Source organism: Arachis hypogaea, chromosome 9 (genome assembly GCF_003086295.3).
Source record: "Arachis hypogaea cultivar Tifrunner chromosome 9, arahy.Tifrunner.gnm2.J5K5, whole genome shotgun sequence".
Classification (NCBI taxonomy): Eukaryota; Viridiplantae; Streptophyta; class Magnoliopsida; order Fabales; family Fabaceae; genus Arachis; species Arachis hypogaea.
Window position 1 is genome coordinate 114,646,946 of NC_092044.1, and position 17,613 is coordinate 114,664,558.

A 17,613-nucleotide genomic window follows, 5' to 3' on the forward strand; every position below is an offset into this window, starting at 1 on the left:
CAGAAAGTGGTGAGTTTGTTCCGTTTGGCCTTATGTTTGCAACAAAGTCAATAAGTCACTAGATGGATGGTGACTTGGCATTTCTTCCGACTTTTCTAGAAAGAGTAAATTAAAGTCGCAATTTTGTAGTAAGAATTTTAATTTGTCAACATAAAAAAAAAAAGAAGTCAATAATTAGTTAAAAAATTGTATAGAGTTAATTGATTCCCGTAAAATTTGAAGTGGAATTTAAATTAATCTATAAAATTATAATTGACTTAATTTAATCTTTAAAATTTATAACAATAATTTGTGTTACTTTTTGAGTTAATTTTCATAAATAAAATACGTGGCTAAAAAAAAAATGACAGAATATTTAGAAATCAAGAAGTAGGTACATCATAAGTTATCAATAAGTCGATTAGAAGTTATAAAGAGTGGGTTGATTTTAATTTTTTAGTTGTTGATAATAATATTAAAAATGACTACGAATTAATTTATTTTTGTTTGTCTTGTAACTCTGTGTTCTTTAGTTGCTCTACTTTGTTTTGTTAAATTTTTGGTAAATTTCATCCTCTAGTTCATACTTTACTTGCTTGCTAACAAACTAGTTTGGATTAGGGATAACACTTGCGTGAGGCCAGGGGCAAATAGGGGCGGGGCTAACCCTAATTTAGAAGGCTAATATTTAAAAAAAAAAAACCCTAATTTAGAGGGCTAAGATTTTTATAATTTCGAAAAAGAAGTATGAAGGAAATGACAAGCTAGATAGTGAGTCTAATTGGAAATTATATGTAGTGGCGGGTGGGAAGTGCCATTTACTTCTGTTAAGCAGGACATTTGAAGTTAAATTAAATGTGATTTATTTTTAGTTATAATATAAGGTGTAAGTAAGTCATGTAATAATAATTCTCACAAAGTATTAGAGTGAGCATGCCAATTACAAAATTTCAACTACCTATCAGGTTTGGCTTTAAGATCATCAATATATATATATATATATATATATATATATATATATATATATATATATATATATATATATATTCAACATGTATAAAGAAGTTTAATTTTCTATATTTATCATAAAATAAAAGGGTGAATGTTAATCATTATACATACTACTATTCAATCAAGTGGAGTATTACAGGTTCAGTCAATTTTTATGATTTGTAATTATTAATTAGTTATTATAGTATTTTTAATAGTATAAAATTTTATTTAATGGTATAAAATTATTTATTTTTTTTTACTGAATAAATACTAGTTAAATTTTAATAAAATACTAACCTCTAAACTTTTTCATTCAATCAAATCTAACATTATGCATATTAGGCACTCAGAAAGGACTCATTAAAATAGAGTTTATGCTTAATTGCTTATTCATTACGAGTTTAATTAGGACATTAATTTTTTATATATAATTATTTAAATCAGTCTCCAAAAATTTTAAAAATAAACATTTTAATTTTTTAAAAAAATTAATATGATACACAAAAACATTTTTAAAGTTTCACTCCAACAGATAAATCAGTCTCCAATTTATTTTTCAACAGAATAATTATCTAAATCAGTCCCCAAAAATTTTAAAAATGGATATTTTAATTCTTAAAAAAATTTAGTATATAGATCAATCCCAACATTTTTCTCAATCAGACACAATAATTTCCCGTCTATTTTTTGACATGACTCACTAAATTCTTCAAATATTTATTAGAAAAAGAATATTAGTAGATATTATAATCAAATTAACTTTTAAAGTCAAGTTAAACCTATTTTATTTCTAATATGATATTTTTTTAAAAAATGTTATTAAACCATCCTCACTACGTACACAATTTTAAATCCAACAAAAAGAAATATACTAAATCTCATATTCTCTTAACTTAAAAACATATTGTGATTTGTTTAGTTTTATGTTTTGTTGTTTGTACATTTTATTTTGATATGTTGAGTATTAACTAATTTCAAGCTAGATATATCTTTCATTAAGGAGTGGTCCAAACATTAATTATATACTGTATATATATTATATAAGATTGTAGCGCATTTAGTGATATTTATTAGTATCAATTACACCACATTAAAAAAATATATTAAAATAAAATTCTTTTTATTATTATTATTATTATTATTAACTACACAATAATTTTTTGCATGTTTTCAGACAAAAATAATGATAAATTTATTCATTAGATTCTTATATATGTATTTATAATATAAAATTATTTTTGCATAAAAATATAAAAATTATATATATTTATTGTCACTCAATAATAATAATAATATTAATATTAATAATAATAATAATAATATCAATAATAATAATAATATTATTATTATTCAATAAAATTATTAGAGATTATTCTATAAGAAACCCAAAGTTAAAATTATTTGATATTTTTATATTTAATATAATTTAACTTGGTGTGATAGCTAGAAATTAAGTATAATAATCAAAGTTATTCTTCTATAATTTTTATTTAAATCTCAACTTGGTCACCAAATTATCAATTAACTCAAAAAATTAACTATATTTCTACTTCATAATAAATACCATATTAAAAATCATATATGTTTAGCTTAACGTTAAAAGTTAATTTAATTATAATGTTTACTAATATTCTTTTTCTAATAAATACTTGAAGAATTTAGTGAGTCATGTCGAAAAATAGACGAAAAACTGTTATGTCTGACGGAAAAAAACGTTAAGAATTGATCTGTATATTTTTTTTGGGACTAAAATGACCACTTCTAAAATCTTTGGGGATTGTTTTGGGTAATTACTCTGCTGAAAAATAAATTGGACACTGATTTGTTTGTCGAAATAAAACCTTGAGGATGTTTTTGTGTATTAATTTTTTTTGGAGACTAAAATATCCGTTTTTAAAATATTTGGAGACTAATTTGGGTAATTATTCTTTTTTAAGTAATATTAAATTTCTAAAAATTATTTTTATTTTAAATCTCTTTTTTTTAATTTTTAATTTTAATTCTATATCCTAAATCTTTCCAAAAAAGAAAAAAGAATTAAAAGAAATAATTTTATAATAAAAAATTAATTAATATTAACTAATTTAAAATTAATTTTTTATATTTATTCGTAACAATACTATGGATATATTTTAAACAATTTGGTAAAGTGATTATATTTTTCATTGTGAGCATAATAACTAACTATGAGATAAGAATATTAAAGTAATAACACACATGCATGTAATGTAAGTACCGATTGGTACACCTACTTAATTAATAATTCACCTTTATTTGAAGGGTAAAAAAAAAAAAAATCAAATGTACTAGTTAAAGTTACATCATCCACAATCAAGTGCACACATACACACTCCATCTTATATTATTATTTTTGAGGCTGCAATTTCCATTTGTGGTTAACACAAGAGTGGGGAATTGGAGTAGTTGAGGTTGTTTGAGAGAACATAGTATCCAAAACGAATGAAAAACTTAAGCAAAGAGGTAGTTAAGGTTTTATACGCCATATCTTGGATCATGCAATATGCTCCTTCCATCATTACCAACTCATCTAATTTAATTTATAATATATCTTTTTTTTTTAATTTCCATATATATAATAAGGCATAAAAGAATTATTTCATGGCTTAAATTAAACCTCTCTCTCATACACCCTCTACACTTCACCTACCATATAGCTAGTAACAGCCATACACACAAGCCATAAGCTTACAATATATATATAAATAAATAAAGAAAAAACACACATTATTCGTTGATCTTTGTGAAATAAATTAAACAAGGGAGTTTTGGCATAATAAAGGGGGTGGATATGTTCCAAATTTTGCTATCAACTATTGTGTCCAATTTGTATGGATCTTAGTTTTTGTTTCTCCTGCTTCTTGTTTGTTTGTTATTCAATTTCTCTTCTCTTGGTCTTAGTCAAAGGAATCATTAGTAGTATTCTTAAACACTTTGCATTTGGGAGTTCAAAGAAGGACTTATACTATCATCTCCTTCCATCAGGTCTATATCTCATCATTCACTCTTTTTAATTAGTAGTTATTTATTAATAAGGATAGAATATGTAATTATGAACAATGCAACATAATCAGTAAATATTATTATTTTTTATTAATAATTATATATTTACAAATATTTTACACACCATAAAAGAATAATTGAAAATGATCAATATATCTCTTGAAATAAACAAAAAAAAACATAAATAATGAATTAATTAAGTCCTCTCGAGGACTTACTTAAGAATAAGAAGAATAAGAAGCATATAATTTGCACTTATATTTATCAGAATTTTATACTCATAAATTAATATGATTTGTAATCACATTTTTTCAAAATTTATACTGACCAAATAATAACAAAAAATACTAAAAATTACTAGTATTTTTTATAAATTATATAGAAATTTTAATTTAGTCTTCTAAAATATTTAATTTAATATCTTTTATATTATAAAATTAATATTTTACCCCCTAAAGTTTAGTCTAACTTCGCCCTTCCTGGCCACAAGAGTTTCTCTTTAATTATATGAAAGTTTCAAAAGTGTAAACAAAAGATCTCCTGATATGTCATGCTATATTTGATTTTTTTGTCTTCTTTATGAAAACTATATATATGAGAAAGTGTTGATTGTGTAGGTGACAAGAACATGAACATGATGATGATGCAAAACTTAATTGAGAGACTGAGGCCTCTTGTTGGATTGAACGGTTGGGACTACTGTGTATACTGGAAACTAAGTGAAGATCAAAGGTTAATTAATTATTAAATATATATAAATGTTCATGACATTATTTGGTTGTGTTCTTAATTCTGTGTCCAACTAATTAGGTTTGTTGAGTGGTTGGGATGCTGTTGTGGTGGCACTGATCAAAACAATAATGTTGGGGAAGACATTCACATTTTCCCATGTAGGGATACCATGTTCTCACATCCCAGAACTAACCATTGTTATCTTCTTTCTCAGCTTCCTACTTCCATTTCCATCATAGATTCTGGGTATGTATATATCAACTCTATTTTTCATTATTGAAGGGTGAAAATTTAGGTGCAGTCGACTTCACGTGAAGTTAATAATTGAGAGTCCATTAGATGATTTAACTTATTTGACTAAATTTTTATCTAATGACTCTTAAGCACCTGAGGTTTCACCTTGTTCAATTCAAATATTTATTATTAATAATAATATCTCACTTATTGAACAGGATTCATGCACAGACCCTATTAACAAACCAACCCAATTGGGTCAACTATTCCCCAAATATCTTGCAAGTTAATTAATCTATCTCTTCATCACCATCATCTTAATTAATTAATTAATTAATTAATTATCCTTGTGATCCAAAATGAAATTCACTAATTTTTTTTTATTAATATATGGTTCAGGAAACAATTGGGACCCAGGTTTTGATTCCAGTGCCAGGTGGACTAGTTGAGCTGTTTGTAACCAAACAAGTAATTAATTAATTAATTAGTATTCTCTTTGATCTCACATTTTCAATCTTAATCTAAGTTTACTAATTTATTGTATCTAATTAATTAAGGTACCTGAAGATCATCAAGTAATTGATTTTGTGACAGCACAATGCATTGTGTTGGTAGAGCAAGAAGCAGCAAACAACTCAACAAGTTTCAACATGCAATCAAATGTTGTTGGAGATGATAATAATAATAATCATAATAATAATAATAATGAAAATCAAGTGATGATGAACAACAACAACAACAACAACAATAATCAGTTTGTTCTCACAACTGCACCAGAAACTTCACCACATGATGAAATCCCCATCACTCTATGCAGTTCTCCACTCAACTTCATGCAACAGTTCAGAACAATGAATAAGAACAACGATAACAACAATAACAACAATGCATTTTCTGAAGAATATCAAGGTTCAATATTCCTCCATGAAAACCAAAACAACAATAACCAGCCAATGAAAGCAGCAGCAATGGAGGAAGAAGAAGAAGAAGAGCAGCAAGTGGGGACAAAGGAGAATAACAACAACAACAAAAATGAAGGAGGAGTTGTTGGTGTTGGAAGGTCAGATTCAATGTCAGATTGCAGTGATCAGAACGAAGAAGAGGAAGATGGAAAATACAGAAGGAGGAATGGAAAAGGGAACCAGTCAAAGAACCTTGTTGCGGAAAGAAAGAGAAGGAAGAAACTGAATGACAGGCTGTACAATCTTCGTTCATTGGTTCCAAGAATATCCAAGCTTGATAGAGCTTCCATTCTTGGCGATGCAATTGAGTTTGTTAAGGATTTGCAAAAGCAGGTCAAGGATCTTCAAGATGAACTTGAGGACAATAACAACAATTCTGACACTACTGCTGTTGATCATCATGATAGTAGCAACCAGTTTCTTGATCATTTCGGAGCATCCTATGTTGTCCCAAATCACAAGCATATGCAGCAAGATGCAGTGGATGCCACTACTCTTACCATGGACAAGCAGCACTCCCAACAAATGGAGGTACTGTATCCACGTTCGAAACTCAAATACAGTTGTCTTTATATGAAGCCTGTATTAATATATAATAATTGGTGAAAATTCAGTTCATAATTGAGAGTTGTTAGATAAAAATTTAGTCAAATCTAACAACTCTCAGCTATCAACTTTAGTTATCAATTTTATGCGAAGTTTACTGCACTACACTTGAATTTTCACCATAATAATTATATATTTCTTTTAAGAGTTCGACACAATAAAGTGAAAATTATTTTTGGTGCAGCCTCAAGTGGAAGTGGCAGTGATAGATGGGAAGGAGTACTTTGTGAAGGTATTCTGTGAACACAGAGCAGGTGGATTTGTGAAATTGATGGAGGCACTCAACACCTTAGGCATGGATGTTGTACATGCCACTGTCACTAGCCACAAAGGCCTTGTCTCTAATGTCTTCAAAGTTGAGGTCAGATATCATTTAACTCATCATTCAAAACAAAATTAGTGAAATATAATATGCTTGTTTGGGCGTGATTATATCGATAAAAAAAATCTTTTTTTATTGAAATTTTTTTGTTTAGCATATTAGCATGTTTAGTAAATTTTTAATAGTAAAAATAAAAGTACTAACAAAATAAAAAAGCATTTTTTTTGAAAAGTTGTAATTTACATATTTTTTTAAAAGATTTTTTTTATAAAAAATATTTTTCATATAATAAATAAACAAAAAGTATTTTTATTTTATTATACCCAAATATAATTGATAAATAAAAAGATTTTTTTGCATGAAATACCCAAACATAAAATTACTTTTACTTTTTTATAAAATCTTTTAAAAAAAGATAACTCAAAAAAAATCTTTTTTTATTAGAAGTTCACCCAAACATACCAATAATCGTTCAATATTTTTTTCTGTCAGTTTAAACGATTCATAAGTTAAAAAAATATTAGTTTAATTCTTGTTATTTTTTTTTTCTTAACATAGCTACTGATTTAAAAAATACAGTACTGATTCAATTTGGAAAAGAAACTAAGAAAAATATTGATTATTGTTTGGTTGTTAACAGAAAAAGGATAGTGATATGGTGGAGGCTGAAGATGTGAGAGACTCATTGCTAGAGCTTACAAGGAACCCATCATGTAGGGTTTGGAGTAATAATAATACAAAGAATAATAATCCCACATCGGAGAATTCCAATGGTGTTGCTGTGGGAAGGGATCATCATCATCATCATCATCATCACATGCCCGCATATCATCCCCATCCATTTCATACTTAATTTCATGCCATACTCTCATAAACTTTCTTCTTCTTTTTCTTTTATTATTATTTTTCGTTCACAAATGTATTAGTATTATAATTAATATACTTTAACCATGAACAATAATAATACTAATCAATACATTATAGTTTCACAGCACCATAAGCATGACACACACGAAATAACAAAGTGATTTTAATAATTTGAGCATCAGTTTTAAAAAGCTCGATTTGAATAGCTTCATGGAATAACCAATAAGCAATTATTCAATTCACTTAATTCATCATCTGCTCAAGTTTACACTACCCATGATTAATAAATATAAAAGTAAAAAAAAAAAAGAGAGAAGAAGAACACAATAGATGAGTTTTGATGAATTCAAGAAATTAGATCATTATTTATATTGTAATCCGTTAAGGTTGCCTTCAAATCTGTAACAGAATTTGTAGGATCAGTTGAGATAATATCTCTCTTTTGATCCTAACTTTAAGAAACCGTTTCAATTTTTTTTTTAAATTTTTTAAGTAATATTTTCTCTCTTTTAAATATTAGGATAGGTATCGGTTGTTACATCGCGTATGAAGCTAAGTTTCAAATCTAATATAATCTAAACTGGTAATTTAATTTAATTTAATCCCAAAAAAAATTAATCAAACTTACAATAGTTGAATTGAATTGAATTTTATTTTATCCAAGATTGAATCGAATTTCTTAAATTGATGATAAAATCCAACTCAAATCGAATAATATATTAATTAAATAAATTATTTATCTATCAAACCTTTTTATAATAGTACACTTACTAAAATACTAAATACAATCATAATGTTGAGGAAGAAAGAGTATAGAAAAACATGTACATCAAAACTAGAAAGAAAAAAAAAACAATGTGCAAAAAATAAAGTCAAACCTACAATATGTGCCTAGGTTTAAATTCTTAATAAAAATCAACGTTGAACAATAACACTAATAATAATAATAATAATAATAATAATTCAAAACTTATAGAAGAATTATTATTATTATTATATGAGGGAGTAGGTTCAATATTGTTATGTGGGGTTAATGCATGATCACTGAAATTTGAAGCATGGTGGGTAAGATTGGTTCTTTGTTTAACATCAATTCCAAATCTCATGCCTCCAAGGCAGTGCCCTGCAATGTTGCAAATGAACCAATATTTCTTCACCTTTTTGAGTTCAACTTCATCTTTTCCACTCTCATATTTTGCCAACACTCCATTGCTTGTGTCACATGATCGGAAACTCTCCTCACTTACTTCATACACATTATGTTGCCCTTTAACATACTTGAAAACTAACCACCAAACAAATAAATAAAATTAAGCCTCATTATTCTAAAATAAAATTGTATTTACTTTCTAATTTTATATCTTTTTTTTTTTTTCATTAGAACATTCTAAAAATAAAAATTAAAAATAAAAAAAAATAAACTAAGCATACCCTACAGATAAATTCAAGAGTTTCTTGTGTGCTGTTTACAACTATATTACATATGCACTAAAAATCAGTCACTCGTATAAAATATATGTTGAAATACAAAATATACATTGAAAATAAGATAAATAGCACATGTATTTATACACAATGACTGATTTTTTGTGAATAAATAATATTTTGATAAATCAGTATACATAAATAAAAGACAATAATATATATATTTATATGTACCTAGAAGATCACCAAGAGTAAAATTGTTTCCTTCTGCCCATGAAGCATAATCTGTCTGGCTATTCCATTCATCTTGGTCACCAACAAAATAAACAGTAGCCATGGAAAAGCTCAATAGAAAACCACAAAGCAAAGTGAGAGTAATTGAAAGCAGCAAGGTACAATTCTTGAGAGATTTTGTGCCTCCCATGTTTGTGATTGAACAAGAAGCTTAAAATGTGGAATTGTTATTGATGTGTAGTTGATGTTATGAATTCTATAAACATTATTGGAAGCTTGTCATCATCATTTTAGTTTATACCATGGACCTCATCAAGTGTTTAAGATTATTATTATTATATAGACGCGTGGGATTCAAACTAACTCAAAGATACAATAAAATTATATATGGTCCCAACACAAGGGACTTAAGATTTTACACCTTGGAAGTTGGAAGGGCAATGCTGGCTGAAATGATTATTAACTTCATACACAAGATACCTTGCCCTTGTGTTTGGCCACATAAATAACAGTTGCAACCCAAAATTTGTTCACTTCTTTTCTTGTTTTCTTTAATGGGGGCTCTAATGACAGTTCATTATTGTTGGAACATTATTAAAAAAAACAATCTATTGTTGGTGCACTCCGATTTGTAATTTACTTGTTCATTCTGTGGCATAAGCTTCTTCATGTTTTTATTCCTTTACCAATTTTCCAACAAAATTCAAAACAAGTGTTCCACCTTATCAAACAAATAAATAAAAATATATGCAACTTGCAAGTTAGTAACTAGTAGATAATTAAATTTAGCCCCATAAATTATGTAGCGTGACTTTAATTAATTTAGACGACTGTAATTGTGGAGGCATGTGTTAAGAGGAACTACAAACTCAAACATCAATTATAAGCTTTCTATACACCTAAGACATCAAACAAAGTATTTGATAAAAATAAAACCACTTATTAATTTAAAAATCTAACACAATAATCTGATAAGTTGATAATATAAAACTCTTAAAACTATTATAGCAGAGAGTTAAACTCATTCCCTCCCTCTTCATTATATTGAGATATGGCAAAGTATCACCCCTAACAAGAGAAAACCTGCAACATAGGATTTGGTTCTCTTGACAGACAAAGAAACTCTGATTGTAATAGGGAAAGAATATGAAAGAAAAAGAAAGTATTCTTTTTTTTTTTTCATTATATTCGATTTGAGGTAACCATTAACCAATCAATGCAAGACAACTAAATGCTTTGAAATACCTGAGAAAGTCCAACCCTGTTCCCTCACATCTTCCCCAAATATAAAAAATAAAACAATTAATAACAAAAAAGAGTAGACAACAACAACATCCAAGTTAGAGACCAACATTGGCACCCCTCACACTCCCCAGACCAAAATCAAAATGATATCTGGTCTGCTCTTTCAGTAATTTGCTCCTCACAATAAATAGCTCAACTCCCACCAATTAAGTTCCTTCAGCCTCTGAGAAGCAAACTGTTCTTAATAGAAAAAAGAGGAAAGAAAGGTTTTGATTGAACAAGAACAGCACCTGAGAGCCTTTACACTTGTTAGTACCTTCAAGTTTCAATTTTGGGGCAGAATCACCTGAACCTGCTGATTGAGTAGGTGATGCATCTTTTGCATAATCTAATGTATTCTACAACTCTTTCAGATGCTTGAATTCTTCGCAATCCGCGCCAACATTGCTCAATGACGAGAAAAGCTTTGGCACTATCTTGGCTAACATCAACTTGAAACCCACAGAAGTTGAATTCTGTTCACTCTTGTCACTCACAGAAGCATCTTTGGTCAATGTGCCAATCAAGTAACCCTTCATATATGCATCACAAGCCTTGAGGATGTTATGACCGCGCTGCCTAAAATGTTCTTTGATGAGCATGTCAAAGTCCTAGAATATTCATCAGTGAGATCACAATCAAATATACTTTGCGTAAGTGAAATAAATAAACTACAGTAGCCACAACACTGAACACTTGAAAGCATTAAATCTAAGATTATTAGAATTAGTAGATATAGTATTGTAGAGATGGAATAAACTTCCTGACACAGTATTGCCAAAGCAAATCTGTCATTTCAGCCTATGCAATTTGAAATAAATAAATGAATTTTCTGAAGATATTAATATTATTAGTAAAATGTCTGTAGTTGCAATTAGGTAATTTGGACTATTTACTTTTTTATTACTCCTGATATACATTTGTTTCTAAGAAAATCATGTTCCATATTACACAGATGTAATAAAATTGTACACTGCCAGTGAGTTTTCACTATGAACTAATCAATGTAGAATGCCATATTGCCATTTTGCAACCTACACATAAATTTTCCAGCGAGGGAACTTTATTTTTTTCCTAGCAAAAACTGAGTGTGCTTAATTTAAAAGTGACATAGTAACAACGTTGGAATCTATCAAATTCAAAGCCAATAGTAAATAAATACCTTGGGGGGTTTACGCATAAGGTACATCATAGTCTTGCAGTTGAGTAAAAACGTATTCTCATTGTATGACAGTGAATTCTTCTCTCCTTCTGCTGTTCCAATCTGTTTGTCATACCCAGCTTCGTTGAAGTAAGGCTTAGAGTTGAGCACCAAACCTTGTAGTGAAACTAGGACTTGAAGGATACTGGAAGATTTTGGATCCCATACTTCATTTCCTCTGCCCGTCCATGTATTTAGAAGGCTCAGGCACACCTTCCCTTCCTCGTACAAATTAGGGTTAATACGCCAACCACCAGAATGATAATATGCTGACTGCATCATTTGAGACCCAGACAAAAAACACAAAAAGACATTTAAGATATCTCCATTTGGACACTAAAGTTGAACAAAATGAATACGAAATTACTAACTAATGTTTAACTATCTTCCAATTGTTTTTGTTTGTGAGGAGGATCATAAATAAAAAAGCTGTTCACTTTCAAAATTGTAGTGCTTACTGGTGGCACATCAGGGTACTCTGGTGGAAGGTGAAAATCAAAGAAAAAGAGACCATCTTGGTATGGGGTCCCGTATGGCCCTACAATAACTGCTCTCAAAAGATCCATTCTATCCTCATAAACTCGGACATAGATTTCCTCTGTCAAAACATTTCAACTGTTTACATGTACTGAAATAGGTGTACAGTGGAGTAAGAAACTTGGCAACAGCTAAGAGTCTCACTAACCTGGAAGGTTATTCTGCAGTATGCTCCAATCTTGTTGCACCTTCTTAAACCATTTTCGGTTATTACTCTGAAAGACAATTGTATGATACCATGAACAAAGTTGCATTCCAAAGAACAAAAGAAACAAGCATTTGAATGTAGGTGCACAGTCATACTTAAGTGCTATGAAGTTATCAGTAGGTTAGATCATTTGCTACATTAATATAAGAACCTAAGTAAATATTAATATGATATATAACTTTTTATTGATACTTAAGGAAAGTGTGTGGCTTAATATACCTGTGTCTTGCTCAATACTCATCAAAGGAAGACATTTAAAATAAAGAGTGCATATTCATTCTTTAATTTCCATACTCTAACAGTAATTGAGATATTAGAGATAAAGCGGTAGCAATACCTGTCCATTTGCACCAATAAAGTAATTGTCTGAAGGGTCTGTCGCTATGTCAAAGTGTTTGAAACTACAAATATCATTGTCGCAAGTTGCTGGAGCATCTTCAGTGCTAAGGCTACACTCTGTCCCAAGTGTTTTCAATATTTCAGCTGCTTCTTGAGCAGCAGCTTCTTCATTTATTTCATTTTTATTGCTTAAATTGTCCCCATCTTTGTTGAGACATTGCTGAGAACAAGACTCGTCACTAAGTTCACTTTCACTTTTGGACTGCGAGTCAGCAGAATCTAAGTTTCTTTGGCCCATTGAGAATATCCCTGAGGCAAATCTGGTGAAAAATCGTAAGGCGGCTAGGGGTACAGAAGAAAGTGCTGCAGCCGTTCCAGAATCGTTCTCTCCAGTCTCATCTGCCTCAGAAGTAACATTGCTTGAATTTTCCCTCTCGATATCCTGCACGTCATTGTTTTGCATAATTAAATACATGAGCTAATGACGTATTAACTTGCACGTCATTGTTCACAATCACTTCATCCATCAACGTTAGACAATGATATTACACTCTAGATGCAGTAAAGATATGTGAAAGCAGAAGAGCGAACAACATGGAAAACAGACAAATTTTGCATGTTAAAGAACTTTAGATAAATTTTCCCGTATCAAGATTTCTCACCATTGAATAGAAGCAACTTTCAGAGAGGGATTCAATCATAACTACTAGCTGACAGTTTCTTCTTGGGTGGTCCTCTCAATGAGAAACAACTTTAAGACTTACTAATAACAAAAGTATCGATGTAAAAAGAAACACACCTCTTTGGAGTCCTCATCGACTTCCATTTCATCATCATTAACAGTTTCCCAGCTTGCAGCATCACTTAGTTCACTTCCAGCAGCAATTGATTCATCATCATCATCTCGACCAACAACATAGATTGCCTGGGGTCCGACCTGAAAGTAAAATGAAAATGTAAACATAGACAGAAAAGAGAAAGTTCTATGTCACGGTACCCTACCCTGATTCCGGGTGTTATAATATCTAGCAACACTAAAGCACAATCACAAGAAAATATTTTAGTCAATGAGAGTCTCAATAGCCCTAGACATCAAGAATTTAGCAAAGGAACCAGTTTTTCTTGTTTCCACTGCACGAAGTAAAGTGCAAGGAGTTTGTAAGTGTAGTGTGTTGTGTGATTGCATCATTGTTAAGACGGCATTATCTTCTATCAAGCAATTAGATAGAAACTAAAACATACCGTTGACACCATCCCATCTGCCCATGTAACTTCAATATCACCATTGTTAAGACCCGTTATATTCCCAACCCAAGAAAGGTCAGAGAACTCTGCACACGTTTGCCCGCCAGATGCATTTTCTGCTTTACTACTACTGGAACCTGTAGGGCTTTTTGTTTCCTTTTTCATCCCAACTTCCTCATTTTTCTGGGACAATTTCTTAGTGGACTCTCCAACAGAATCTGTCTCTATCCAGACAGACACAGGTGACAGCCGAACAACCACATCTCCATAGCAGTAATCATAATCTGGGTGGCCCTCTAGCTCATATACACTTACTATTTCCTCCTTGTCAAAAACTCTAGGATCTTCTGGACGTTCAACTGGTTTTAACCACCTCACACAAGCTGTCCGCTCCTTCGCGTTAACACTTCTAACCACCCCAACATGCCTAGCTTCACAAGTATCCTCACCATCATCAGATGTCTTCTCAACCACATATTGTTCCGAAACAAATTCATGATCACCAGGATTATCTATAGGAATCAGGCTTGTAGAATGTAGTCCACGCTCTATGGTGCCATCCTGCCATGCGACATCAACGCGTGTCCTTGTGTTGGCAATCAAAAGAGCTTTCTCAAAACTTTCCTCTTTCTTTCGGGCCCTTTTTTCCTTCCTAATTACAACTTTCCTTATTTTCTTACGATGAAGAGGCCAAGTCTCATGTACCGGTTCCTTAGATACCGAGATGGAACTACCACATGAGCTATTATCACGAGATGTGTTACTTACAGCAGCTCCATCATTCCCTCCCAAAGAATTCACTGGATCAAGGTCCATAGCATCCTTATTCCCATTAGATTCCTCAACAGCAGCATCTTCTGAATCACATCCACTTCCTGTTGGATTAGAATCTAGTTCATTGTAAACAGAATCATTAAGTTCTAATTTTGACATGCCTTTCTCCATGGAAATTGATGATGAATATGCTGATGAGGGCAAGAGACACCAGTCACCTAATTGCCAATTTGCATGTGCAAAACAGGACAACAATTTTAGGTTCCTTGGACTTTGCTCTTCAGCTGGTGCAGTAGAAGAATACGCCCCATAACCTGCAGATGCTATCCAATAAACAAACACTGACCCAACTGTAACCTTAGTGACAGTACCTTCCAACCGATTTGCTTTCCACAAGCCAGACAGCCATCTTGAATTCTTGAAAACTGATGATGAACTAGCCCTTACACGTTGCCCAGGGTAATAGGGGAAATGCACATCTTCAACCATATTCTTAGAAATTGGTTTAAGATTCAAAGGATCTGCTTTGGTGACTTTACACACTGAACCATCATCAAATAGGACAGTCACATTATCTAAAACATCATCGATTCTGCCTAGCCAAGGACCAAGCACAACATAATCACCAATGGTAAAGTCCCTAATACGTTTTAAGTTTTTGGATGAGATCTCTTTTATTGTAGATCCATCAGGGGCCAACAAATCCACAGACGTATTCACATCTACCACTACACCGACTTGACCAGTAGGGTCTGAAGCAGCGGCAACGAAATCCCCATGTAAAAATCCACGATCAACTACTTCTACATCACTGAAGTTTCGAGTAGGTTCAGATTCATCCATCCAGAGTGCACGCAGCTGGTCAGCTAGAAGGGCACCAGTTTTGGAGTGCCCATCAGTGCCATTCCTATCAGAATTTTTGCTAGCATTATTATTATTAGCATCACCATTGCTTTCCTCAAGATCATCATCCTCATCCTCACTATCATCCTCATCATCAGTAACGCTACTATCTGAATCTGAATCTGAATCACCAGCAACTTCTGTTACAATCCCAATTGCTCCATTGGTTTTATCTTTAACAACATCTTGCCTATAAATATGTGGGGTAATATTTTTCTTGGCAGAAATGTCACTAGGTCCATTAACTTCATCACCATCAGTATTACTACTATTTACACTTGGATTGCTAACAGCCGATGCTGGGGACGCATTCATAGCATCACCGTGATTGGATGAACTGCTGGTGCAAGCATTCCCACCAGCCTCATTGCCTCTAGAACGCACTTTGTGTTGTTGAACTCCCATCTAAAATCATGATACATCAATGTCAAGACACAAAAAATAACAAATAAAAAGCACTATTAACCCACCCCTAGATCTCTTTCGATAGCATCATCATCCATTACTTTGTGAGCAAGGGAAAAAGAACCTATCCTTTAGCTAGAAAATGACAAATGTAAATGTGCAAGAGGCATTTAATTTAAATAAATTGGTTTAATAACTTCAGTGCTACACTTGAAAGTCATAACAAAATTTAACAGCACACAAAAGGGAAAAAGTTGCCAACCAACTTCATCTTCACAATAACAAACAAACAAACAACATGCACATTCAGGATCCATAATAACATTATTATATCCAAACAAAAAACATGGTCAAGCTGCCAATCTCAACCCAGTTTGCAAATTCAAATTGGCTTTCACACGGCACCATCAATAACCATTTATTGTTCAATCCGACCGCATCTCATTCACCGTAATCCCCATAAAAACCTAAATTTACCGCCAAAAACAGTATTCTATACCCTAATGCAGCTCAAACATAAAAAGATGCAAACAAATAAACAAATTGATCCACAATAAAAAAAAAGGAAAAAAGAAAAAGAGACATTCAGAAGAAACCGGGAAAAGGAGGTATTTTTTCAGCTTGCATCGGCGTTAACCCTTCCGAAATAGAATCGGAAATAATTGCAGTAACGAATCCGAATTACAGAAATTAGAAACAATAATACATAAAATAAATTGAATGAAAAAAGGAAGGAAAGTATAGCTATGGGTATCGGATAAGAGAAAGATTGGAAGAGCAATACCTAGAGAGAAGGAAGAAGAAGCTGGGGTATGAGATGAAGAAGATGAAGACGACGACGAACGAAAGAAAGAAAGAAAGAAAGAAAGAGAGAAAGAAAGAAGACGAATATGCGAAACGAAAGACGCAGCAGAGAGAAATGGTATTTTTGTGTATCAGAGGTATAAGGGTAGTTCCGTAATTGTGCTTCTCTCCGATTGCTTCTGCTTCTATATCCAGCTACCTAGCTGACTCCATCAACACCGTACGTTTTAAATACTTTATCATACACTCCCACACGCACGTACAAATTTATTACTCATTATTTTTTTTATGCTTAAATAAAATATAATTTAATTTAAATGCTTAAATTTATCTGATTTGTGCTATTTACTTAATGTCTTTATTTAAAGATAAATATTAAATAGATAAGAGCTATCATGCATGGATACTGAACACACGAGAGGTAAATTTTAAAATCTTATAAGATATAGGGACACGCATATATATAAAATATAAAGTAATTTTTAGATAAATCATAATGATATTTTGATATTTTATTGATATTAAAATATAAATTCAT

At 31.2% G+C, this 17,613-nt stretch overlaps 2 protein-coding genes and 1 non-coding gene across 3 annotated transcripts; 1 reads left to right on the forward strand and 2 right to left on the reverse strand.

Annotated features, from left to right (window-relative positions):
- The first annotated feature begins 5,349 nt into the window (after positions 1-5,349).
- LOC112713101 (transcription factor ABORTED MICROSPORES) lies at positions 5,350-7,755 on the forward strand. The gene is made up of 4 exons (XM_025765850.3): positions 5,350-5,427; positions 5,517-6,452; positions 6,712-6,888; positions 7,490-7,755. The coding sequence occupies exons 1-4, from the start codon at positions 5,350-5,352 to the stop codon at positions 7,700-7,702; spliced, it is 1,404 nt and encodes a 467-aa protein (XP_025621635.2). The 3' UTR covers positions 7,703-7,755.
- Positions 7,756-7,888: 133 nt separating this feature from the next.
- On the reverse strand, positions 7,889-7,977 carry LOC112713807 (small nucleolar RNA SNORD36). The gene has a single exon (XR_003158768.1). It is a non-coding gene; the product is annotated as a small nucleolar RNA SNORD36 (small nucleolar RNA).
- A 2,545-nt stretch (positions 7,978-10,522) lies between these two features.
- On the reverse strand, positions 10,523-17,316 carry LOC112712198 (probable ubiquitin-conjugating enzyme E2 23). Its single transcript, XM_025765019.3, has 8 exons — positions 17,056-17,316; positions 14,187-16,271; positions 13,744-13,881; positions 12,943-13,386; positions 12,546-12,612; positions 12,319-12,458; positions 11,822-12,133; positions 10,523-11,270 (listed from the first exon to the last, which is right to left on the reverse strand). Exons 2-8 carry the CDS (start codon positions 16,269-16,271, stop codon positions 11,019-11,021), a joined length of 3,438 nt encoding a protein of 1,145 aa, XP_025620804.1. The 5' UTR covers positions 17,056-17,316; the 3' UTR covers positions 10,523-11,018.
- Positions 17,317-17,613: the final 297 nt, after the last annotated feature.